General features: G+C 39.0%; 4 protein-coding genes across 7 annotated transcripts in view; 2 read left to right on the forward strand and 2 right to left on the reverse strand.

Annotated features, from left to right (window-relative positions):
• The window catches only part of LOC113686383 (uncharacterized), a 21,343-nt gene extending 16,051 nt beyond the window's left edge, over window positions 1–5,292 (reverse strand). The window contains exons 1-7 of the mRNA XM_027204001.2: window positions 4,710–5,292; window positions 4,310–4,407; window positions 2,305–2,379; window positions 1,776–1,863; window positions 1,560–1,657; window positions 664–763; window positions 112–235 (exon numbers count right to left, since the gene is read on the reverse strand). Of these exons, the coding sequence (XP_027059802.2) occupies window positions 112–235; window positions 664–763; window positions 1,560–1,657; window positions 1,776–1,863; window positions 2,305–2,379; window positions 4,310–4,407; window positions 4,710–4,746 (620 nt within the window). The 5' untranslated portion in view covers window positions 4,747–5,292. The remainder of the gene's footprint in view (window positions 1–111; window positions 236–663; window positions 764–1,559; window positions 1,658–1,775; window positions 1,864–2,304; window positions 2,380–4,309; window positions 4,408–4,709) is intronic.
• Window positions 425–12,280, forward strand: LOC149051037 (ficolin-1-like). 2 transcript variants are annotated; one of them, XM_089197394.1, is made up of 4 exons: window positions 425–616; window positions 9,933–10,047; window positions 10,161–10,572; window positions 11,115–12,280. In XM_089197394.1, exons 3-4 carry the CDS (start codon window positions 10,262–10,264, stop codon window positions 11,341–11,343), a joined length of 540 nt encoding a protein of 179 aa, XP_089053520.1. In that variant the 5' UTR covers window positions 425–616; window positions 9,933–10,047; window positions 10,161–10,261; the 3' UTR covers window positions 11,344–12,280. The 2 variants fall into 2 exon arrangements, with proteins under 2 accessions (XP_089053520.1, XP_089053519.1); XM_089197393.1 differs by lacking the exon at window positions 425–616 and adding an exon at window positions 8,452–8,883.
• Window positions 12,281–12,473: 193 nt separating this feature from the next.
• On the forward strand, window positions 12,474–14,384 carry LOC113686369 (uncharacterized). The gene has a single exon (XM_027203986.2). The coding sequence runs from the start codon at window positions 12,610–12,612 to the stop codon at window positions 13,891–13,893; it is 1,284 nt and encodes a 427-aa protein (XP_027059787.2). The 5' UTR covers window positions 12,474–12,609; the 3' UTR covers window positions 13,894–14,384.
• LOC113686367 (uncharacterized) lies at window positions 14,297–25,087 on the reverse strand. Of its 3 annotated transcripts, none has more exons than XM_089197392.1 (12): window positions 25,018–25,087; window positions 21,448–21,956; window positions 20,363–20,537; window positions 20,040–20,253; window positions 19,259–19,403; window positions 18,739–18,901; window positions 18,372–18,531; window positions 17,817–17,898; window positions 17,617–17,672; window positions 16,948–17,223; window positions 16,387–16,455; window positions 14,297–15,960 (listed from the first exon to the last, which is right to left on the reverse strand). In XM_089197392.1, the coding sequence occupies exons 2-12, from the start codon at window positions 21,876–21,878 to the stop codon at window positions 15,944–15,946; spliced, it is 1,788 nt and encodes a 595-aa protein (XP_089053518.1). In that variant the 5' UTR covers window positions 21,879–21,956; window positions 25,018–25,087; the 3' UTR covers window positions 14,297–15,943. The 3 variants fall into 3 exon arrangements, with proteins under 3 accessions (XP_089053518.1, XP_027059783.2, XP_089053517.1); XM_027203982.2 differs by lacking the exon at window positions 25,018–25,087 and adding an exon at window positions 24,201–24,355; XM_089197391.1 differs by lacking the exons at window positions 14,297–15,960; window positions 25,018–25,087 and adding an exon at window positions 24,201–24,355 and having other exon boundaries at window positions 16,379–16,455.
• Between the last annotated feature and the right edge of the window lie 25 nt (window positions 25,088–25,112).

The following is a 25,112-nucleotide window of genomic DNA, read 5'->3' on the forward strand; positions in this document are numbered from 1 at the left end:
CGCAGCAGGAAATTGCCCGTGCTCCCGTAAGGCGTAATTTTTCGTTGCGTAGCGCACTCATGATTTCAGCGACACGGATTAGACAGGGACTGAATTATTGGCAAAACTAACCTACTTGAGACGCGGTTCATTCGCGTTTCAGCAAAGATGAGCTTCTTTCTCCCCTGCTTCAGCAAGGAGAGAACTTCAGCAGTATCCCTAACGACATACTCCGACAGATTATCTACATACACACCTGAAAAACATGGGATTGATTTTAAACACAACACTGGCTTTACAAATGATTATATGACTAAAAGCCTAAAGCGGCCAGGCATTCACAACAGCCAGGCCACTTGAAACAAAACATGGATCAACATGCTGTCAGCTTTGCTTCTGTTTGACCGCTTTGGTTTGCACTATTCAGGGAGACTGGGACGTAAAGTGGCACTCACTCTTTCCCGATCGCTTCTGGCTGCCTTCTGAGCACCGAAGGTTCGGCCTGAACCGTGTAGAGGAGTTCAAAAAGACTCAGCTGAGGTATTGAGCTGATTAGAGATAACCTTATCTATGAGAACTTATTTCTGAGGCCAATTCCGTCGAGGTCTACCAACGTCCTCAACGGAGTGAAAAGAAGGTACGTGTTTTACATGTAGCTTGCTCCTGTTTAAAATAAATCTTTACCTCTTGTCGGATCTTCTCTGAGCACCAGCTCAAGTTTGGAATTAGCGTTCAACAGATCGTAAATCTTCTCTTGATAGATCTGAAGGTAAGACATGCAGACCTACAAAGGAACAGTTCAAAATCGCAACAATAACTGTCAAACAAGCTTCAGGTTAAAACCCACACTGTACGTAAGAGAAGCTAAAAGCATTGTTTTCCCCCCTCCCCTCCCCAGATATGTCACCCACTGGTGTTTGCATACAAAGTGCAAAAGTTTTCCTGAACCACTTGTAGACGGAGACTTCAAGAGGGGAATAAGATACCTTACTGAAGTCTGAAAATAACTGAAGGGCAATTTAAAGCGGCATAAAGAGGCCGAGCCGCATGAAAAATATCTGCCTAAATTATTGACGTTTGCTGTGTGCAATGTAAGATTAAATTTCTCCTTTTCCAAACATCATCTCTCACTCCTACATCTTAAGTAAAGTTAGCTGAGTCATTTTAAGCATAAAGCAATTTCTTGGGATGCCACATAAAAGACTCGGAATATTCTGACCTAAGCCCTTCCATTTACTCTCACTAAAGTCTGTACTCGAAGCCAAGTTGACCATGCATGCAGCAGGAGCTTATCCAGGTTCCACAGCATGAAGTGACTCAGAGTATGCTACTCCCCCCTGAAAGGGATGCAAGTCCATTCCAAGGTTAAACTCCAGTATTTCATCAGGCTTCCCTAATAATTTGCCAGAACCCATTTAATCTCCAGGGCAGAGCAAGGTATTGTGAAAGTTGAGTGTTTTTCCCAAGAACACAGTCTAGGGTAACAAACAATTAGGCCACCATATCTCCCACCTTTCCTCTACCTAAGAGTACTGAAATTGTTACATATTGGCATTACAAATTTATCAGCTATCACTAACCTTGTAGTCATGATGCTTGTCTGAATGGATCCTCTTAAATAACTTTTCTGCCACAAGTGCACAGATGCCATCTTTTGACATCAGGGTGTGGGTCTTCCCTACAATTAAAGTAAGCTCTTAGATATTGATTTTAAAAGATAGCTCCATGAGCTCATAAAGTTGGCAGGACATTCCAGAATTAAGTCCCATGTAATTACTGGAAAATGTGCTACTGACCCGTTCCAGTCTGGCCATATGCCATGAGAGTTCCATTGAAGCCTGAAAACACAGCATCAAGCAGTGGTCTGCCGACTGTGTTGTAGACCTGCAAATGCCCATAGAAGTTGCAATTATTAATTGAAGAATATTCACTGCACATGTAAGGCTAGGTCAAAAATGAAAGGTTTGAATATGTGACTCTGTATAAGACCTTGACTTCAAATCTACTTATTGTGTGCTAGCAGGCACTCCAGTTGATGATGGGGCCTAGAGGAAAGGGGGGAGAAGAAAAGGGATAAGGAAAAAGGGGTGAGTAGGAAGGCAGGAATGATAAGCTACTTCCATTCCCACCAGTCTCCCCTACCCCCTCCTGCTACTTTGCTCTTGCACCAGTCCCTTCCTAACACTACCAAAGTGTGCCTGATCACAGGGTAATTGGGGGGGGGGGGGGGAGCGTGCTGCCCCATCTAAGGTGTTTCACAAAGGCATTTGAATGTAGGTTATATGATTCATGGTATAAAATAACAATTTAATATTCCCAGCACACCTCTCTGTTGGTTGTCTGGCCAGAAAAGATGCGATCAAATCTGTATCTTCTCTCTCTTGCATCATTCAGTGAAACCTGCAAAGAATAATTCCTCCACTCAAGATGATATAGGAAATGTTTTCTGTCACAGATTAAAACTAGAAAATAATTGATAGTCATTAATTTTAAAAAAGTTAAGGAAGATGTGATTAATCATTAGCAACACAATTTGACTTAAAGATCATGACAAGTTCAGTGACTTGATTGCTGAAAATAACAAATTTTTCACCTGAGAATGCTGTTGCATGGCCATGAAGCTCAAAGGTTGAATCATTACATATGTGCATATTACCCTCAAATCACATAATGGCTCCAGCATCATTCATTTCCAATTTTAAAATGGTCATGCAAGACTAATACATTTATTATAGCTGGTTACATGTGTGCCCACATCTTATGGCTTCTTTTTCCCACACTAAATATTCAGCTTTCACATTCAAATTTAAGCTTTGTGACTTTGTAACATACAAAACAAACAAAAAAACTGATGCCAGCTGTCTGCCTATGAAGAAGATTCTAGTGAGGTTTTTGTTTCAAGGGCTCTCTTTCAAAAAGTCATGCAATATAATTATAGTGAGGCAACACAATGAATTGATCCACATGGCTTCTCTCATTTATGGGGGGTAAAATTAAACAGCATTCAGCTTAATCATATATGACAAACACCTAAGTTTTTTCAATAGTTTGTTATTGACCCACTGTTTTGTGGTCTGGCTCTCATCACAGGTAAACATTCAAATGTTTGTAATAAACTCCAAACAGAGCATGAATGTTTTGAATTAAATTCACCCATTATACATCAGAAACCTTCTATTTGCAAAATGTGTTTGGGATCAGCTGTTGAGAACCACAAATTTTCTTATTTGAACAGAGAAATAATTAACAATAACTCCTTAAAAAGGAAGCTAATGATAGTAATTTTTGATTGATTTGTTTCTTAATATAATTTTATAAATTTTAATCAGAAATCTAAATTTTTTTTTGTGAATATGTTGGTCAATTTCTTATAAATACCCACACATATCTACAGATAAATGACTACTTTTATTTTTTGATTATCCCTGCCAAGAAAACAAAGAATATCTAAAAGTTATATTAAAAGTTTGTCAATTGCATTCTGTGGTTTTAAGATATACAAAAAACACTTCATATTTTTAATTCTTTGGTTTTCTGAGGAGATATTTTTTACTCATCACAAAACATGAATGAGGATTTTAATAAATATGCATTCATGCTGAAACTCCACATATCTGGTAAAGCCTATCTTCCATTATAAGGGAGTTCTTAAGTTTATTGCTCTTAATACATTGATAAATAAAAATAACATGTGATATAATAAGAAAGCTCGGACTTCATAAAAACGGTATGCTTTGGTGGCCGTTTTGGATATGCTGTTGTTAAGTAATATTTGAGATTTAATTGTTATCTCCAAGATAAGATCTTTTAATGGAATTTTGAATGACTTTATGTAGTAATTATTCACATACACTCAAATATAATAAGGTTTTGATTAAACTCAGAAATAGTTGAGAGATACAAACAAGTTAAACTTGAAATTCGCCTTAGTAATATCACTATCACTATATCGTATCGAGTACTTTTCTCGAGTTTTCTTAATAGGTTCTTGTAACCGATATTGTAACACAACCTCACACGGAAAAACAGAATTGCTCTTCTTGTTTAAGCAAGAGTAAAAAGGAATTGAATCAAAACAAAGAACTACGTTCAGGTCATTATCATTTGGAAAATGAATTTTCCAGAACAAATATTCAGGCCTCTCGGAAGTGCACTGATAAATATCGTACATCAAATATCAAATGTTACAGACGTCATTAAAATCTGCAAGGAAATGCAATATTGAATTTGAACGGAGAAGAAAGTAATTTGACAAGCGTAGAGAGCAAATGAGTCATGACCACAAAATTCATTTACACTTCAGGAAAATTTAACAGTACTTTATACTCACCTCAAAGTTATCGGATTCAACACCTGGATCTTCTCGTCGCCTCGCTTCCTCAGCTGTTCTGGGTCGCACTCGAACGTAGACACGAATCCTATCAGATTCTATAGTAAAAAGCGAACATAACAGTTTTAAAAGTGGTCACACAAAGAAAATGTCGACTGATGCGGGCGCGTCAACGTCCGGGTGGTCGATAGTAGCGAGGTCTTATTTTCGAATTATTTACTGTGCGGAAATATCCATCGGTTAAAAGCCGCCGTAATACGACAGGAAACATTTCTTTAACGTGACAATCCAAACTCCAAAGTTAAGCCCAGAAAGAATGCACTAAATTGCCAAACAAATGAACATTATATATCACACAATGGCACTGTATAGCGTTTCAACAAGTTTCTCTCAAACTCACCGCCTTCTCTTGTTCGCAAAGACTTCTTATCTTTCATCTTCGCTTGGATAAATAGAAACTGCACCAACCATTGCCACAGCAGAAGTCCATAGGGATTAGATTATAATTAGAACCACTCCAACAAAAAGATCTCTTGTCCATCAATTTTCGCGTCGAAAGTGTTCCGCGCGGCATGTAATCTTTGCTAATTTTAGCCACTTACACAAAAGATCGCTAAATTACCACACGTGACAGAATTAAATCACAATTGAACCAGAGGACCTTCAAATTTATTCCAATATTTTACTTCATCTAGAGACAAATGTCAAGATCCTCTTAAGATTTGGCCCTGAGCTTAAGCACAGTCTCTCCAATAAGTCACATATTTGCAATGTTAATGTAATAAACTCTACAAAAGAAACACAAGACCAAACTAAACAAAAATAAAGAGGTAAGCAAACAAACCGCCTTTTGTAACAAAGCTTCAAAGGAAGTAGTGCAATTCGTCTATAATACAAGCCCTTGTTTTTTTAAAATCTGCCAAGCTATACAAGCTATATCGAATGCTCTCGGTCTGAGAAGACAAAAAAAAAAAAAAAAAAAACGAAATGAATGGTGCCATAAAGGCGAAGCTGACAAGTATTTTGGCATAGAGAATAAAAGCTCTTTCATTGTGAGAGAAATCTGGAGTTTCCAGAAAACTCCCGCGCACGTGTATTAAAATATGAAAATAGAAAACTGAAAATGAGAACTGATGTCTAAACATGTGAACAAGTTGAACAACGAGTATTATTACAATTCATTTCCCCCCTAGATCTAAACAATGTCGACTCAACAAAATGATAATGTTTCAGACATTTTGAAACCAACGAAAGAAATAGAAATTCAAGGACTATAAGGTGATTTAGAAATGTAAGTTGGCTTCGCCCCGCTAGGTAATCTTCGTTGCGTGACTGAATAAGGAAAAACGATCAACTCGCGTGACATAACGGTCCAGGCTTTTCAAAGGTGCGTGATGTCACGACAATTTGTCTGACTGCCACGGCTACTTACACGCGAGTCATAAATGAGCACAGTTGTACACAATTAGCGACCCACAGAAACTATATGATTATGAAGATCAAAGCTTGAGGTTATTTCTCGCACCATCATATTTGAAACCCGTCCAAAACTCGGAGAAATCGATCTCATAATTATTGTATGAAGAAACTTAGTAATCGAAAGTCGATGGTATCATGATCATGACAGATTGATGAAATGCTGGTTGTTTTTCTCAGACGGATGATCACAAAATATATGCCTTCAAGGGGAGACCAATGGCTTAGGATTTCATAACCCAGAAAATCGTAGCAGATTGTTAACCACAACCCTTAGGGTCTTTTTTGTTTTTTGTTTTTTAATTTCATTATTTTCAGTCTCGATTAAGGCAATCCTCCCGTAAATATAAACAATAGTAAAACACACTGGTTCTTGAGACCTGTAAACGCATCCGTAATTTGTTTAACCCTTAAACTCCCACAAGTGACCAAGACAGAATTTCTCCTTACAATATCAATACAATATCAAGCAGGCAGGTGATGAGAATAGAGAAAAATATCAGTCAGGGAATTATAAGTTGATCCAATACTAAATTCTCCAAACTAACATCACAAGAACTGTCTGGCAGACAGTAAGGAGAATTGCTAACCAGATCTTGAGAGTTAAAGAGTTAATCATAATGTTTTGACTCTTCAACCAGAAGAGACACACCTCAGCACAACCACCTGAGCTAGGAGACTAGAAAAGTTAATGAAGTGAATAATTTATGGCGCATCAAAACAACTAACAACCGCTAGATCGGGGCAATTTCGACTCAACAAGGTAGCAATTTTTCAACTATTTTAGAAGCTACCCATCTAGAAGAAATTCAGGGCCTATGAAAAAATCGAGAAGTGTAAGTTTGCTTCGCCACACGGAGAAATCTTCTTTGTGTGACTGACCTGTGAAACTACGCATGTAGACAAAATCATCTGGCGTAACGCGACAATTGTTTGATGCTGCGACTGCTTTTATGCGGGTCATTTATGAACGCAGTAAGGTACCTACGCAAACTATGTGATTCGAGTGACTAAAGCTTAAACTAGAGGTTTCTCTTTGCACGGCTGTATTTGGAATCTGGCCCAAACTCAAAGGGCCGCGAATGATATACAGAAACCATTAATCACCGGATAGACTGATGAGGTCGTAGCTGAATCTTTTTTTCGTTGTTGTTTAGAGACTGTAATAAAAAGCCAGTTGTTGTTAAGCCCCATAACCCCCATAAAATCAATAAAACGACTCAACTTGTGTTTTATGGCGATGAGGGGCCGGCCTGACTCACCAACGACTGTGGCGAGGTGGAATAGCGAAACATCCACTCCGCACGATCAACTCCTTAATACATTTTGTAACACGGCAAAAAGGATGGGATGACGATGATAGAAAATGCTTTGTTTGGGGACAACTGTGCAAATTGGTGGAAAATACCATAATCACGGAGCTTAGCGGTTTCTTACAATTTCTAATACACTTAGCGATTCAAGTAATCCTCCCAGAGCGTTTAGCCTAAATAAGAACAAATTGTGAAACACACTGGTTCTTGAGATCTTTAATCACCCCCCCCCCCCCACCTTAATCTGGATAATTGAATCTAAATGATTTGAATAATCAGCAACTTGCTGACTTGCTTGCTTGAAGAACTTGCTCTTGAAGAAAAGACACATGTTATCGGACAGTTTACTAAGCCAATCACTTTCAAAGTTGTAGTTTAAATCAACCAATCACATTCAAACAACTTACGCCTTCTTTGACAGTCTTACAATGCAAACTTTTCTTTCCTTTCATAACTTGACTATTCCTCTGGGAGGAGAGGAGGGGTGAGGAGGTTAAATAAGTCCTAATTCATAAATTTTTCTAAAAGTGTAGCTAGGGAAAGAATCAACAAACATTGAAAGTTAATGAATAAAGGGGGTAAGTTTCTAAAGGAACTGTGGTGCTGCGTAGGTGGAAGAGTTAATTTAGTGTTAAAAACTGAATTGAAAACGTTAAATTAGCTACCGTAAAAAGTTAAAAGGCTGACGTTTCGAGCGTTAGCCCTTCGTCAATCGTTGCGACGAAGGGCTAGTTCAGTTGTTAACCCTTTAACTCCCATGAGTGACCAAGACAGAATTTCTCCTTACAATATCAACACAGAATCAAGCAGACAAGTGAGGAGAATAAAGAAGGAAACTCAATTAGGGAACTACGGGCTGATCCAATACCAAATTCTCCAAATTGAAATCATAAGTATTTTATGGCAGACAGTAGGGAGAATTACCAATGAGATCTTGGGAGTTAAAGGGTTAACACCGAATTACATTGAAAGTAAATGCTTTGGTTCACGAGAACCAATGGAAATACTGAAAATTAAGCCTATAACTTTTTTTCAGTCCGTCAACGACTGAGTGGCTGTGGCAGTTAATTTGGTTCGTGCGAAAACGAAGGCAAATAATTCAATTTATCAAGTGTCGTGAACGTGCGTTTAAGGGCTTGCTTTCAGTTATGATTTAATGAAATGTGTTAAGATAATGATTTTTTTTTGTATTCTAGATCTTTTAAGCTTTACGGTGATGTATAGTTTTCAAGAGTTTTGCCAAAAACAGCACGCCTACAAAGACGAAACAAGTGTAACCAACGAAAAACGGTATAAGAGAGGGATGAGGCAATAATTTATTAACAGGCGTGAATCAGCAGGTGACTACAAAACAAAATTAACATTTCCGTAGGAGGGCTCAGAATTCAATTGTCTTGTCTCACCTGTTAACTTAATTTGAATAGTTCCATCTCACTTCTCCGTTCATCTTCTTTCGAAGTGAACATGCATTTATTGGTACTTAGTCTTGTGTGCACAGTTGTTTATGGTGTAAGCCGTATTTCAATGCCAGATCTTAAAGCTGTTAGCTTCGCTAAAACGATATCAGGACGAAAGCTGAACGGAAGTCCGATCAGGGAAGTAGAAGTGGATTCGGAGAAGATCTGTCAGTTTGAGTGTGTGGGTGAAGAGCGATGTCTATCCTACAACTTTGGAACTACAAAAAGCAACTCTAAGATGTTCAAATGTCAGTTGAGCGATTCTGATCGATTTGTTGGCGTTGCCAACTTCACTGAGGATAAAGATTTTCGTTACGGCGGTGTACAGGTGGACTGATCTAATCATTTTCGTAAATTCCTCAGTTTAGGTTATATTTAAGCATTTTGCAAACCGGCTAGACGTGTCAACATCTGTGTGTTTGTGGAGAAATCTGCCGATGGCACGATAGTTGACATTTAGGAATCTCACATAAGCATTTTAGTGGGAATTGAAACTCCTAATGGAGGGCCGAAGTGATACAGCTTGATCTTAAAAACTAATGTAAAACTTATAATCATGTGAGATTGGTAATTGAAGAACAGTGAAAAGTCAGCTCAAAAATTGCCCATAGACCGAGATGCTTCATTAACAGAATCGAAATTACTTGGCAAATATGAAAAATATCGAGTTAACCCAAAACTTGTGCAAAACACAAACACAGCCTCAGTTGCTGGTGACGCTTCATTGAAAATTAATGTTTACAAAGGTAAAACAGTTCACCGAACTTTCAAGTTCAAACGTAGAGTCTTTCCCCAATCTCTTCGCGTTCAAAGTTGTCACTCCATCTCACTCTTCACTAGCTCTCTAAATGGCCCGGGCGTTTGCCATGTCGTTTTGCAGGGTTGCAATTTAAGTAACAGTTTTTGCTTTATTACTGAGAGACTTGATTAACAGAGGGGAAATTTGTAGGTGCTCCCTCACTTTTTTATCGGTGAAACGTTCATCCAGTCGGAAGGTAACGATGATTCGGCGTCTCCGAAAAACTAAATTCTCGGTCATCTAAGCGTGCTTAATTGGCCCGAAGCAATGATTGGCACAACTGAATTTCGTTAAAGTCCTTTTTATTTCCTATGATCTCATTTGGTAATTTGCGTGGGTGATCCAGGTCATAGTAATGGCAGTATTATGGCCAGAATTGCAACAACTTACAGATTTCAGTAAATTGAATCAATGAAAAGTTGGATCAATGTCAGTATCTGAGAAAATGACGCACCTACTCCTTCCCTAAACTAACAACAGTCAACTGATAACAATTCAGGCTTAATGTTGAGTTAAGGGGTGGGTAGCAGGTGCTCGTTTGCTTTGATAATGACATTGACCCAAAAGATTTTCCACAGAGTTCTTGTGAGGAGGACAGTTTCCAATGTGGTCTCAAAGGAGTCTGCATTCCCAACTATCAAGATGGCAGCGTACAGTGCAAATGTGACCGTAACTACACAGGAAAACCCTGTAGTAAGTTTGAAAATTCATATAATTATTTAAAATGGTATGAGAAAGAGGTCGGATGGAGCTAATTTTGCTACTGAGAATAAGTTCCAATCATTTCTCTCTCTTGTTTTCTATAGACCCAAAAAGCTGCAGCCAGCTTTTCCGAGATGGTTTTCGATCCAGTGGCGTGTACATCATCAATCCAGATGGCGGCAAACCATTCCAAGTGTTGTGCGACATGACCACGGACGGTGGAGGCTGGACTGTTTTTCAGAGACGTTTGGACGGCTCTGTTGATTTTTATCTTGAATGGAAATCCTACCAAAACGGCTTTGGAAATCTGAACGGCGAGTTCTGGCTTGGAAACGACAATCTTCACCGTTTAACAGCCGTCGGTAACGCCATGTTGAGAGTTGACTTGGAAGATTTTGAAGGAAACATAAGATTTGCAGAGTACACCACTTTTAAGGTGGCAGACGAAGCAGACAAGTACAGGCTTTTGATTGGAGGATACAGTGGCACAGTGGGAGACTCCCTGCTGTGGCACAAGTAAGAATGATCGTCTTCATCTTCCTCTTCTGTTCGTTTGGGTGTCTATTGGGTGCTCTGTCTGTCTGTCTGTCTGTTAGTATCTCCCTCTAGATATACCTTTGTCGGTTTGTACATTTTTCTTGCCTGTCTACTTGTCTATCTGAATTTTTTTTTGTATGGTTTCTACAATCCCACTAAGTGACCCGTCACTCTTTATCCCCTGGAAGGGGGAGGGAGGGTAGTTGTATCACGATAAAATTTACCTAATTTCCACGATAAGGCTCTGCAATGTTCATATGAGCCCCCCCCCCCACCCCTCATTGGCAGTTAATTGGAAGTCAATCTTCTATAAGGTCCCCCCCTTAATACTCTGATGGTGACGTCTGATCCCCCCTCAGTTCCTTCTAGAAACTATGTGATCCCCCCCTCCAAAAAAAACCCTTCCACCTCCCACCCAGGGGATGGATAATGACTGCCTCCTAAGTTGCATAATGTTCTTCGGAAGACAGTTTCCTGAATAAATATGAAACACGCTAAGATGAGTTTTTATATTATTTCAGCAATTCGCAGTTTTCAACGAAAGATCATGACAATGATCACTGCAGTTGCAGCTGCAGCGAAATGTACAAGGGAGCCTGGTGGTACGTCGCCTGTCATGCGTCTAATCTGAACGGATTGTACCTTGGGGGTCCACATAAGTCTTATGCAGATGGTGTGGAATGGAACGGTTTCAGAGGCCACTACTACTCTCTGAAACGCACTGAGATGAAATTGAAAATCAAAAAATGAACTGTGCTCGAGGGTAACCGAGAAGAAAAGCATTTGAACTTAGATCCACCGTAAATGTTATACAGTGGTGGAGCAGGGGGAGGGGGGGAACGTTAGTCGAACGCGACCCCCCCCCTTCCACCCACGCACTGAACTTACAGAGTAAATGTACTTAACGTGATATGCAGTAGCCCAAAATCGTTTTTCACCCATTTTTAATAGTTTTATCTAAAGTAGTATTCTATTATAACATGTAGTAGACGTAACCACGAGCTCATTTCTATTCAGAGTTTATATTCAATAATATCTTAACACTGAATTTTAATTTTCCTGATTTTATATGAGGTTGCGGCTCAGTTAACAGCCGGATGGTGCAGTGGTACGGTAAGAGCCTTCGCTTCCCACAACTCCTCCTGAATTTAATTCCCGAACCTAACATTACGTATGGATTGATTTAGTTGTTTTTTCTTTATGTTTTTTTATCGTCCTCACTGCCAAGGTTCTTCGGCACTACATTCTCCGTAGAAACAAAATTCCCGATACCAATTTGACCGGAACAGTGACTGAAAAAGATATATTCCTCTAAAAACGAATCATTTATTGTTAATTAATATCAAATGCGCATTTAACCACTTTTTCCATTTTTTTTTCTCAGTATGTGCATGTTATAAGGTCGAAAATGCTGATAACTGATCTGTCAAAAAAGTCTTATGTCTCTAAATACCATAGACTGGCAACCATCAAATGTTTTTTTCAATGGTTCATTTTTTGCTCCAGCAAGATGCTGCTTTTGTATTAACACATTAATATTTAGATACAGACTAAGCTAATGTCATTTTAAGGAACCGTTACTTTAAAAACACATTTCGCTAAGAAGGTGTAATAAATATGATGATTTTTTTCTTTCTATAAGCATCATGCACGAATGAAATTAAAATTTTTTTTGTTGCAGTGCAAAGTTTAAAATGCAATTGAGAAACGCTTATCTTAGAAAAAAAATCATCTGAAAAACGCTGGCGTTTGCAAACTACTAGTGTCTTCCTGACCATTGATGCTGCTTGCGCGCGCAACAAAACTGCTTTCCTTTTGAAAGCATTGTTCCCCGCGCGCAAGGCATTCGTTGCCCATGCACGTCACCATTTTATCCAGTTTCCATGGTGAATAAGTAACGGTTTCCATAAAGTCAACAGACCCCTCGATTGTTTTCATTTTGGTACACTCCATTGTTGCGAAACAAACACTTTGTTACGATTTTTTGGTCATTGTTTACAAAGTTTTGTGGACATAATGCTTAACTTGACGACATCAAAGGAAAAACGCAACGCTTCAATTAAGGAAACCTCTTCAATTCATATCGCTAGATCGCGAGAGGAGGGAAACTCACGAAACGAAATCCACACTCCGAAGAAGTCTACGCAGATGCAAAATGGCTTACCTAGCCATTCAACGCCGTATGACAAATGTAAAGTACCTGAATTTTCGTCTCCAATGTCTCCGGTGCAAAAGTCTGAGGACATTTCATCATCAGCATCCGAATCAACTCAAAAAAGCAGTCCTGGCGGCTTCAAAGGATTCACAGTCGATCCGATGAGCCAAACCTTTCTGCGCATGCCACATTTGTACCACAGCCTGCAAGCGCAGTTGCAACAGAACAATTCGCCGAAAGTCAAGAGGCCCATGAATGCGTTTATGATCTGGGCGCGATTATACAGATCGACGATTGCGAAGCGATATCCGAGCGCAAACAATGCGGAGATAAGCGTCAAGCTCGGCGAGATATGGAATGAATTGTCCACGGAACAACAACGACCATATTTTGACGAAGCTTCGCGCTTGAAAGAGAAACACCGAAATGAACATCCAAATTGGGTTTATCAGCCAAGACCGTCGAAAAGACGCTTAGCATATATTACAACGGGTAGCCCCAGTGGGATACCCTGTAATACTGATTCTTATGGCTATCACCATCCTTATAGTCTACAGGCAGACAGAGGCAACATGTCGGTATCTCCTCAGACGATACGAGATCGTGCAAATGCAAGATCACTCAGCTTTCAGCCAAGAAATCTTAAAGACGCATTTAACATGGCGCAGATGGATCGCGTTCCTGCAACAAACATAACAAGCGCGAGCAGTAAGGCTGCTGCTGACCACGGATTTGCCAATAGAGTGTTTACCAGCGCAGAGAGAGACGCCGCACGTGGCAAAGAAAACGATTGCATTCTGTTTTGTAGTAAAAAAGAAGAGGAACAAGCCGTGGATTGGCTGAAAGTTGAGGCGGCAAAATTCGAAGAGGAGCAAATGGTGGCAAGACGTGCGCGCGAAAACTGCATAGTCAATGACGCAATGCTCCCTACAGTCAATCACGAGACCGACGAGCAGGAACAAGTAGCAAAGATCAAACAAGAAATGGATAGCGACGGCACCGATCTTGACAGATACCTTGCAGGACTGGATGAAACTATCAAAGAAAGCCTTGAAAAACTCAACGACGTTCCCGATGAACTGGATTTCCTCGATGATGGAAGTTTGGATATGTTAAGTGACATTGAGGATACTGAGAACGAATAATTGACCACGAATAGTTAACTACGAATAATTAACCACGAATAATTAACTACGAATAATTGACCATGAATAATTAACTACGAATAATTAACTACGAATTATTAACTACTAATTATTAACTACATAATATCTGTAGTTAAATCTGTTCCAGAGAATAAATCAAAACTGATCCGAGTTAAAGGGGGGAAAAATATGCTTGAGAAGTTTAATTGCCTAAAATTCAATAATAAAGCAAAATAGACCTGAGTTTTAAAAAGAGTTTTATTTGCACTTACCGGAGTAATTTCTATGTTTAAAACTCAGAGCCTGTTGTCGTGTTTTCTTTACGTTTCGCCTTCTTTCGAGCAGTAAAGAAATGATTAGAATGGAAGGCTTAGAGTAAGGCTTACTTGTATGCAGGTAAAAAAAGGAACACTTTATTTCTTATGACGGAAGTTACACAAAGAACGTAAACATGGTATTAAAACTTGAAGAATCACTCGCATACACAAAAAGTATGTAGATATGTGATTTAAATGATAAAAATACATCACAATAATCGCTCAACCTCGCCTGTACTTCTTCTTTTAACTAAAAAGACTGATTATGTTCGAGCTTTCATCCTCACAAGTAATGCCACTGCCTCCCGTTCGCGGAAGAACGGAAGGATGTAAAATCTGTGAGCTCAGCAGCAACAAGCCTTTCTTTTTCTTCCCTACCCCTTCCTGTGTCAGTCGCCTGTTTTGCCCACTTTCGCCTCATGCCCCTGCGCGGCTCAAGTTTCCTTCTCTTGGATAAAAGTAAACGGAAAGGCCTGGTACGCAGGCTAGTCTTCAAGGTGAAAGACCATCGTTGAAGTTTTTGAACACAAGTTCTTAATTATAAGTGAAACGAGTTTAGTATAATAATATAATCACCATCTAGAGTTAAGATCTGAAAAAAACTAGCATAGAGTCTTATGTTACAGTAAGTGAAAGAGCGGTTTTAATTATCAATTTATAAAACTACAATTCGTCGGTGGCTAAGTGATGAAATGTGTATAGCTGACAACATGATTTCGAGTGTAATTCGGTGTTAATACACAAGAGCAAATTTCTTAAAGACAATAAAATTAAACGAGCCCGTAGAGTACAATTTATAAGTGCTTATTTACAACAAATTTTACGATCGAGAAATTATGTTGCTACTTATTAATAATTTGATTGAAAAACCCATAACACAAAGTCAAGACGGACGAAATTTTGGCAGCGCGCGCGCCATTTGTAATTTGCATTTGTGTTACTTATTTGCAATAGTGTTACTTATTTGCAATAGTGTTACTTATTTGCAATAGTGTTACTTATTTGCAATAGTGTTACTTATTTGCACTCGTGCTACTTATTTGCAATAGTGTTACATGAAAAATGCACTCGTTTTCAGCCAGTCAAACGCGCGCGATTTTTGCACGTATAATATTTAACCAAAATTATAAATTTGAGTGCGTAAAGGAATATAAACTTTAAAAAGGTATATGTATTTTCTCTCATGCTGCGCAAAAATTGCCTCCTAATAGGAAAACTTCAGCTTTTCTGTTGCTGATCAAAGAACCTACAATCTTCTAAACCTTTCATTAAGAAGATTACAATATAAATTCTCCTTTTTGTCTTCTGTACGTTTCCTACGATATTGTTTATGAGAATTTAGTGCTTAATTTACTGGTGATGTTTTCGTTTATTCTCAGCACCTTTTTGCTTGATCACGTATCAATATTGTGAGGAGAAATTACAAATTGGTCACTCCTAAGAGTGAAATATCTAACTGGTGAAAAAATCTTAGAACAGAATACCTGTAGTAAAGGTAATTGATAGGTTATCGACATGATTTTTTGTCACGAGTTAGTATTAACTACAATGACGTCCAGGAGACGTAAAGCTGAAAATATGAAAAGTTACCGAATGTAGATACATAGTTGCAATGTGGCTTTTATGAGAGAGTTCGCCGCGAACTGGCTCACTTTTGTGACAAAAATTACGTTTAAATTACCAACTGAGCCTCGTTATAGTTTTTATCCCACCAAGGGAGATGCATGAACAGCTTACTTATTACCAAGTTCTGAAATGAAAAATAAAAAAAAAACTGATTTGAAATATTTTCAAAACAAGGAAGTCCTTCATAGAAGGAAGAACAACATATAAATATAGACAAATACCCACGGCCACAATAACTCGAATAGCCGGTCAACCCAAAATTAAAATATTTTTGTCCGCGGTGAAGCCTTTTTTGACTTTGCGAGAAGTCCGCAAGGGGTCTGGCACTGATAGTGCCAGACCCCCGCCAAACCTATCCCCGACTCGTCTCAAATCTTCCCGCAGGCGGAGAAACGCGCGTCCTACAGCGCTAGTAACGAAGGGATTGCTCTCAGGCTATCGTTGGAGCAACTGTAGCTATTACCGATCGAAATCAAACAACATCGATGCTGCTTACCGATCTTTACAACTATGACTGAAAATAAAAGAAGGTTTTCGAGCTCTTACATACCAGAACACATCCATATGGCTTTCAGTTTCCACTGTGAGCTCTCTTTTACATGAATGCCTTGAGCAGAAGCTGTAAAAGGGAAGAAGCTTCTCGTTAGCACCATTACTTATCATCTGTGGCACCCTTACAGAAGCAACAGCACCGACAATAACAAGGTTGCGCCTAAATCCCACCGGCCAGTGGTACGCCCGTGGAGCTTTAATGACAAGTTTCCGAGTCGGATGATTATCGGAAATTGTCGGCTATTCCGATATGGCCAATAACAAGGATCACAGCAGCAAGAAAATAACATCAGCTATATGCGATGTCGTGCTGCGATCCTTATGGCCAGCGTCACACATCAATAATCTTTGGAGGAAAACCCATCAAGATCTGGTCATTCGGGCGTTTTCCCGCGATTTAAGCAGTGTGACTGTTTTAATTCTTATCTCTCATTGGCTCATTACCATAACTCTTTTTGCTCTGATTGGACAATGTGAGGACTTTAGTTTGGCTTCCACGACACTCTATCACAACGCGCTCTTCAGTGGAGAGACATGACCTAAAATAATTTTGACTTACCTCCCCACTCAGTGCCGGAGTTGTCCGCAGTGACTGTGTGTGGAGATTGTGGGTTCATGTTTGCGTCAGCAATAGCCAAGGAATTCTCGAGCATTTTAGTTAAAACTGTGTTTGATTTAGTTTTTGCTTTCACCCATTCATCTTCAGGAACGGCGACGAACCGAGCCAAATGGTCTGTGGTGCTTTTTAGAATGGCTTTTCCGTTCTTGCTCACTCCAAAGAGAATATTCTCGTCCTTGTCATGTCCAACCAGAGTAAGAAGACGATTATCCAAGCCTGTATATTGTGTATCAAATAAAAGCATATTTAAAACGTCTTGTCGCTTGATGCTAGTCATTAGTCCGTACCGGGTCTTGATCATTTAGAACGAGCAAGGATCTGGAAAAGAGTGTGGAGGCACCACATCGTCCAACAGGAGGTAGCTATTCCTTTCTATCCTGTTTCTACTAGACCCATAAGCTGTTTGAGTTAAAATGTTTCTCTCTGCTTCTCGCTTAATATGATTTTGTCGTATGCACGCCATTTTCCACTTTTTAATTTTGTTATTTGGTTGTATCATGTTGTTTTTCCTACCATTCTTACCAATTTCCCTCCCCCCTCCCCCTCCCCCGGCCCACAAACCCTTTTCAATGGCCATAGCTAAGCTTCTGAAAGACTCAATGATTTTACCTGTCCAAGAATTGCCTTTGTCTTCACTACGAAAGCAATTTGGTGCACTTTTACTTCTGCAAAATTAAAATAAAACAATTGTATAAATTTCAAGGGTTTTTCATATTCTTCACTGCCACATGTCTTTAGCAATCAAACTTTACTTGGTCACGGATGTCTTTGTCTGTTTGTTGCGTGACTCACTGTTAAGAAGGTCTTACCCTTTCATTGGCACGCTGCAAACATACATGACGTCAGAGCTCTTGTCCAACAAGTAACCGCGACTTGTGAATGTCAAAGAACCTAAAAAAAATCATTGAAAGTTTTTGTGTCACTTAAGTTACTGGGCCGCATTGGTTAAGATATTACCGCGTGAGTCAATCAAGAAATCACCATGGCAGTCAGTCAAAACAAACGAATGTTACGGATTTTAGCCAGCCTGTCAGTCGATAGTCAGTAAGTTGGTCAATCAGTCAGCCAGCCATTTAGTATTTTAGATAGTATTCAGTAAGTCTATCAGTAAGGTAGAGAGTCGGGTAGTTAGTGAGTCGGTCAGTCTGTCAGTCAGTCACTTAGTCAGTCGGTCAGCCAGCCAGTCAGAAAATCAGTCAGTCAGTCAGTTAATCAGCCGGTCAGCCAGCCAGGCAGCAAGCCAGTCAGGTAGTCAGTCAGTCAGTCAGTCGATTCTTGAAGAGCTGACATATCAAGCGTTAGACCTGTCATTCTCCTGACTTGCAGTTTCAGATATCAAAAAGTACTAACGTATCGAGACGTACCCGAGGAGGGTGCAGGACCAATCGTGCACCCGAAGAACTCCACCCTGAGAGCAATACTGCTGTACCACCCCACAGGATTGATACGGATAAACCGAGCCTGGATACAAATCTGAAGCACAATAATCTGAGTGTAGTCGTCATTGGTGTTTGCCGCAAATTCCTTGAAAAGCAAACAGAAAAAGAAAACAAATTTTAAAAAAACCATCGTCAGGCATATGAAACGCCTCTAAGTTATATGTAGCAGGAAAACATTAACAGCTGAAATACTTTATATTTACTCTTTACCTCGTCCTTTTCGGCCAAAATAGTCTTCGTCGCGTTTTTATCGAGAGGCGTGACTAATTCGGATCTTACATGATTGCGTTACCTTGATCTTACTTCCTTCTTTATATGGTTTCCAAATGACTCCATCATCGCTGTAGAAAAGGGAAAGTCTGGTGACGAAACTGCCATTGAAACCTTGCGTGGTGAGTCGGCAGACCTTGGCTACTTTTGTGAAATCGACTTGAAGAAACTGTGATTTTTCCTTCCTAAGGTAATGATGAAAAAGAAAATCAGAAAAACTGGGTTACGTTATCACCTAATGTAACTCTACGTCACGTATTGTTATGAGCTTGAAAGGAGTCAAAATGCAAGCAGAAAATTTGCGTATCTTGAAAATTTTAAGTTTAAATGCGTCTTTTTAAGATCGCAATTTCCCAATTTGCCTTAATGAACTCCTTTTATTAAATCTACCTCATATACCACCCCGAGAAAAAAACGCCGAAAAAAGGTTTTCAGGTTTTCATGCCCCCCCCTCCCCCCCAGTATATATAATGCCTGAGTATATACGGTTATTTTATGACCCATACACGCCCAAAGATGAAAGCTGTTTTATTACAACTTACGCCAACTGTCCACTAGGTATCCACGCCTTACTGCCACCCAACCTGGCCTCGTGAGGCTCACCGCCAGAAGAATAGGACGAACCTGTAATCTTAGAGTCTGTGATACTCTTATCTTGCAAACCAAGAGCTTTGTCACATTTGGCTTCTAAAATATAAAAAGAAGTTTGGTTTAACCCTTTAAGCCATGAGACTGACTAGCATCTAATTTCTCCTTACAGTTTTACTACTGAATCATTCATTAGGATCATGAAAATAAAGGAATTGATCAACAAGCTATGAAGCTTTGATTGTTAAACGAATTCTCCTTGTCAGTGCCAAAGGACATGTATTGAGGAGAGTTTGGAGAATCTGAATACTGATATTGGGATGCAAAGGGTTAAAAGTTAGACAAAAATACTAACCAATGGTGGCGCGTGACTATGACGAAAAGTAAATAATCGAAATAAGCCGCCATTGTGCCATCCAAGTGGAAAATATACATGTTCGGTATAAATCTAACAGCGCTCTACACGATTGCTGCAATCGGATTGGCTACGCCACTCGTTATCAATTTCGCGATTAGATAGTACGTAAAAGTGAGTTGCTTAACAGTGAACGGTTCTAAACAGGAATAAATTCGTCCTCAATTTCTTCACGTGGTTGTCGATTTGGGTTTCACCCTCATTAAATATAACGCGGTAGAAATCTCGCCATCAATGTGTTTGATAAATGATGACACAAACGACATCATCTTCCACTGAATACAATCATTGGTTGATGCGCTGGTAACCTTGATACGTACTTTGCACATAATACTTGAATGAAGCTGAGGATGGCCCTTGGTGAGAAAACTCCCGGGAGCCTGAGGCCGAGCTACAGGTGTCCGCTGACCCATTGTATTTAAGATTCACGTACACTGTACAGTCGTGGATTTTCCCGTCAGCTCTTGTTTTGACGGGATCCAGGTTTAATTTTATGCTCAGTGACACTTTTTGGTAAAATTCAAGTTTCTCAAACTGAAAACAATACAAAACAAGGTTGGCACCGATTAACAATTGTGTGGTCGTATTTCAAAAACCAAATTTTGGGCTAAAATGTTTTTATGGATAAAAATGAGTTTCTTACCTTGAATGAGACCATCTGCGAATCAGATTGCGCAACAACACTGACAGAGTTGGAGAATTTGGTAAAATCATTGTAGGTAAGGAAAGGCGGTAAGGGTAGTTGTAATTTGCCATTCTCCACCAGGTCTGTAGTATCGTCTGAGTGCTCCACATCCACACGGAGATTGATTTTGTCTCTAACAAAAAATAAAAGGACAGCATGTCAATCAAGGTACTGTAAAGGACCAGTCATTTTTCATCGCCTGGGGAGAGGGGGGAAGGGGTGGAAGCAATTTTGAGGGGGATCATATGATTTTTCAGGGGGAAGGGAGGGGGAATCAACAGTAGCCAACAGACGATAAAGAAGGAAAAATATAGAAAATTGACTGCGAAGGGGGGGGGGGAGATCATACAGAGCATTAAAGTGGGATTAGGTAAATTTAAATATACATGCGGCAATTTTAGAAAGCTCATCGACTGAGATCACGACAGTTAAAGTTGAGATTTAGTGCGGAATGGAAATTATTGAGCAGAAAGTTGAAGGGCTACGAATTTGAAATAACTGAGAATCAGGAGTTTGTAATCTCTTGCTAAGCACTCATCAATGTTTTTCTGGCCTGTAATTGAAACATTCCACAAAGTAGTCACTGATTATGGATACAAATCAAACAGCGATGTTAGGTGCAATTTGTAATCTTTACCTCAAGAATCTTTCGACGATTTCTTGGTTTGGTGAGATAATTACCGGATTGTGTACTGAACGAGATGTTCATCTTATTTACTTCAAAATGTTGCCCACATTGCTTTAAGTTTAAGTCGCATGAAATTGTTTGCCTCCAGTTCCCCAACATCCCGTTCCTATTTTAAACTCCTCAATCTTGCCTCTATTGCCTCATTAATTCAAGTTCTCGTCTTTTGGTCTCCGATCTGTTTGCCTACATTAGCTTTTACAACATTTCAGTAAAGCACCTAAGCCGTTTTGCTGTAAATATTGGATTTTCCAACCTAGCGTCGGCACGTTGATGCCTTTCTCCGAATAAAATAAAGTCCTCAACTTGTAATGAGTAATTTGCTTTAAAATAATTACGAGAGAAAATACATGCATACCCAGAGCGAACGGTATGGTAGTTTGAAACACTCCATAAGGTCACTTTCAGATCAGGTCTCTTGCAGGCTGGTTTGACAGTCTTTACTGCTAGCATGGCAGCCCAAACAGATTGATTTTTGTACTCGGTTCCAACACTAACCCACTGCAAGCCACCGTTCACGATCTCCTGGTGATCCATCACCTGAATCTCAAACTCAATCTTAATCTTGGTTTCGTTCTCATAAGTTGCTCGAGTGACTTCGCCAAATTCAAAAAATGCAATATCGTGAAGACCATCATTTGCAGATGAAGTGAGGTTTGGGGACGTGTTTGGGACGGTCAGCTGAGAGCTAACCTCAGTTACTTCTGTTTTTGTTAGTCGCAGAATGGCGGAGGTGTTGAAAGGACACTTGATTTTTGTCTTCAATTGAGTGGTCTCTGGAATGGTCATTTCAAGTGTGTACTTTACACGACGGCCAACATATTGCCAATCTGTAGACCTGGAGAGGCTGAACTTAAATTCTGAGGCCTGTAAACGGAAGAGCGACATAATGAGGCGATTTTAAATGAAGTTGATACGTTAATAGGTAAGGAGAAACGAGCTCAATTCGGAATCGAATTTCTATTCCTGATGAAATGTTTCTATGCCTCAATATCTCCATAGATATATCATAGCATTCCACATGTGATGTTAGCAAAATTTTATTTGAGGTCGAAATTTTGTGCGGAATTCTTTGGAATGAAATTCATCTTGAAGCAGGTGCACAATACCCTAAAAAATTTTGTTTTGGCCTGCCGAATCGCAAAAAAATTTGCTAGGACTTTCTTGACGTCAAATTAAAGGGCATAACTGCGGCCTTGAAGTAAATTTGGTTTCATTTCACGGTTCTGGGCGTCTAAGTTGCAATTAGAGAATGAATCATAAGTTAACAAATGAATAAATAACAGCACCTTTTTGAAAAAGGCTTCTTAGATAGGCACAAAGTTTAATTGTTCACCTGCACAAATTAAAATAGCTTGGAGGAATCTGGTGGGATTCAGAATCCTTCGAAAAAAAATTCAAAATTATTACGCAACTTGGCGAAATATGTTCGTGTTCTGCTTATGACTCCTGTTATTTTAGAACAAAATGCTTTTTTTTTCGCCTAAAAATTTTATCAAAGCAACTTATTTTTTTAAGTTCCTTGCTTGGATAATCATTGTATATCGATTTCCAAAGAGCTCAATACTAAACCTGACAGTTTAAGACTTTCATGAATTATTAAGTGGTATTGATTTCGTTGAGGTCTCAAGAATTATTTGTTCTCTTTATGCGCTCTCTGGGAACTTTCGAGGGGCAACACAAATGCAACTGAACTGAAGAGATTTGTTAATCCTACGACAAAGTCTGACGACTGCGATATACTTTCGACAGAAGTTGAGCGTGCAGCTAATATGTAAAAGTTGCCGAACATTTCTAGAGTCGTATGCATATTTTATGAAGGATAATGGTTTCCAGAACCGAATTTCTCTGACAAAAGGTTACAAACACGAAATACTTTTGGCTCCAGATGAAGACAAAACGATGTAAAGTTGCCTTCCGTAACAGTTTTTAAATAAACTTCCTGCTTTCAAAGTCCCTTTTCCGCAATAATTACAAAAGCTGCAGTCTCCCTTGAGGACTTTTGGTGTAAAACACGCTTTTGCCTACTAAATTATATAATCGCCTTCTGTCCAGAAGGACTTAATTTTAGTGTTTGAATAAAGTTGTTTTTGCCATTTTATTGGATGACGCCTCTTAAAACTAACTCGAAGAAGTTGCTGTGCATTCAGTTCTCAATCAACAAATAAAGCGAATGAGCCTTCTCCGTTTACCCGGCGTATTTCGCCGGAAACAGATGAATAACGAAGGAATCGAAATACGAAAACCGGAGGAGAAGTGTGTCACTGTAAAAAAGGGCATTAAAAAGCATTCTAATTTCTGCTACAACTTCTTTTACCAAGCGCCTCCACAGAACGGTTTGTTTTGCTACATATCAACAAAATATACGATAAACATTTAAGATTCACAACCAACTGCGAAAAATTGATTACTAACGAAGGAAAATACGTCGTCCTTTTCGTCAACAAAGCTATTTTCTCAGCAAAAACTTGTGATCCAATCTTGCTGGTAAGTTTGACCCAATTTGACGCCGATGTTTTGCAATAAGGCGATTTTCTATCGTCAGTTTTTAAATCTGACCTCAAATATATCGCAAAAAAAACACATTGTATCTCAAGTTTACGTGCATCTGTCGGGTTAGATTAATCTGAAAACCGTTTTCAGGAACTCGTTCAGAGTTTCATATTAAGTTTGAACTTAATTAAGAAAGTTTCCTTTAATTTCTCCTTTTTTTCCTTTAAACGATATACTCATACGAACTGCAAGCAAACCCAGAAATGATATCCTTCAACAGTTTCGAGATAACTGTGGTAAACAGTTAAGCGTTAATTTTTTAAGGCGGTGAGAGCTTAGAACATGTCAACCTAATATTTGCAAGTACTAACTTAACCGAAAATTTTTAACTAACCTCGTCCATGATAAAGACATTGTATAAAAAGTAAATCATTAAAATAATTTTTTACACGTTATCAGTGTCCTCAAAGCGAATTGCCAAGAAAATATTGCAATGCTGATACGAGCGCATCTTCTGCGTAGCATATTGGAGGGTTGTTTAAGAAAACAATTTCGCCATTGCGGTCCTTAAAGATCAACCAGAATATTTAATCATAAGAAAAATAAAATACCTCTTACCTCACAATTAGATAAAACTGCTACAAGGTAAAGTAACAGGAACATTATTTTAAGTTATTGGGGCTGAAAGTTTTCGAATCGATCTCAAAAACAACTTCGCCTCTCGCGGTAGCAGGTGTTAAACTTGAAATGGCCCAAAAATGCTAAATTATTAACACTATTTACGTACTCCGTTAGATGCCATGGTGACAGAATGACTTGGTGAGAATAATTATGTTACCAAGCGCTGTTCGTGTCAGTCACATTATGTCTGTTGATTAATTGTAAAATTTTGCTGCCGGGAATGCTTTTTTATAATGCCAAATAACAAGAGCGCATTGTTTAAATTTTTCGTACAAAATGATGAAATTACGATTTTCTTCTACTGCCAAAAGTTACTCATGGACATTTCTCCTAAAGTCGTGAAAGTATAAAAATTAAAATGCCACGCTTTGTTCGATTAATGAATAATTCACTCAACATTAGTGCGTATTAATTAGAACAGACTTCATTGTCAAATGATTTTATCCGAAAACGTATATTCTTGGATTCTGAAATCACACTTCATGACTTTTTCCTCCAAGGAGAGGTTTCTATATCTTCTATCGTTGTTCTTGAGTGACCTACCATCAACTACAAAACCGCTCAGGTTACTTCTTTGTCCTTAAAAGAATGACGTAGCCTCTACAACTACGTCACACTATATTAATAACATTTCCTACAATATTCTTTTCATAGAAAACTCGTCCATGTCTTGAAACATGATCTTGCAGGTGGAATTCGGACGCCACACAATAAATTTTATTGCACGCTAAAATTGTGTCCATTAACAAGTTACCTCGTAATCGTCACTGTTCGCAATTTACTTTTTAGAGTCACTCTATAAGTCTTATAAACTTCTCTCTGTAAAGTGAAGTAATAAAAACAATCCTA

Source organism: Pocillopora damicornis, chromosome 2, assembly GCF_964200805.1.
Source record: "Pocillopora damicornis chromosome 2, jaPocDami1.2, whole genome shotgun sequence".
NCBI lineage: Eukaryota > Metazoa > Cnidaria > Anthozoa > Scleractinia > Pocilloporidae > Pocillopora > Pocillopora damicornis.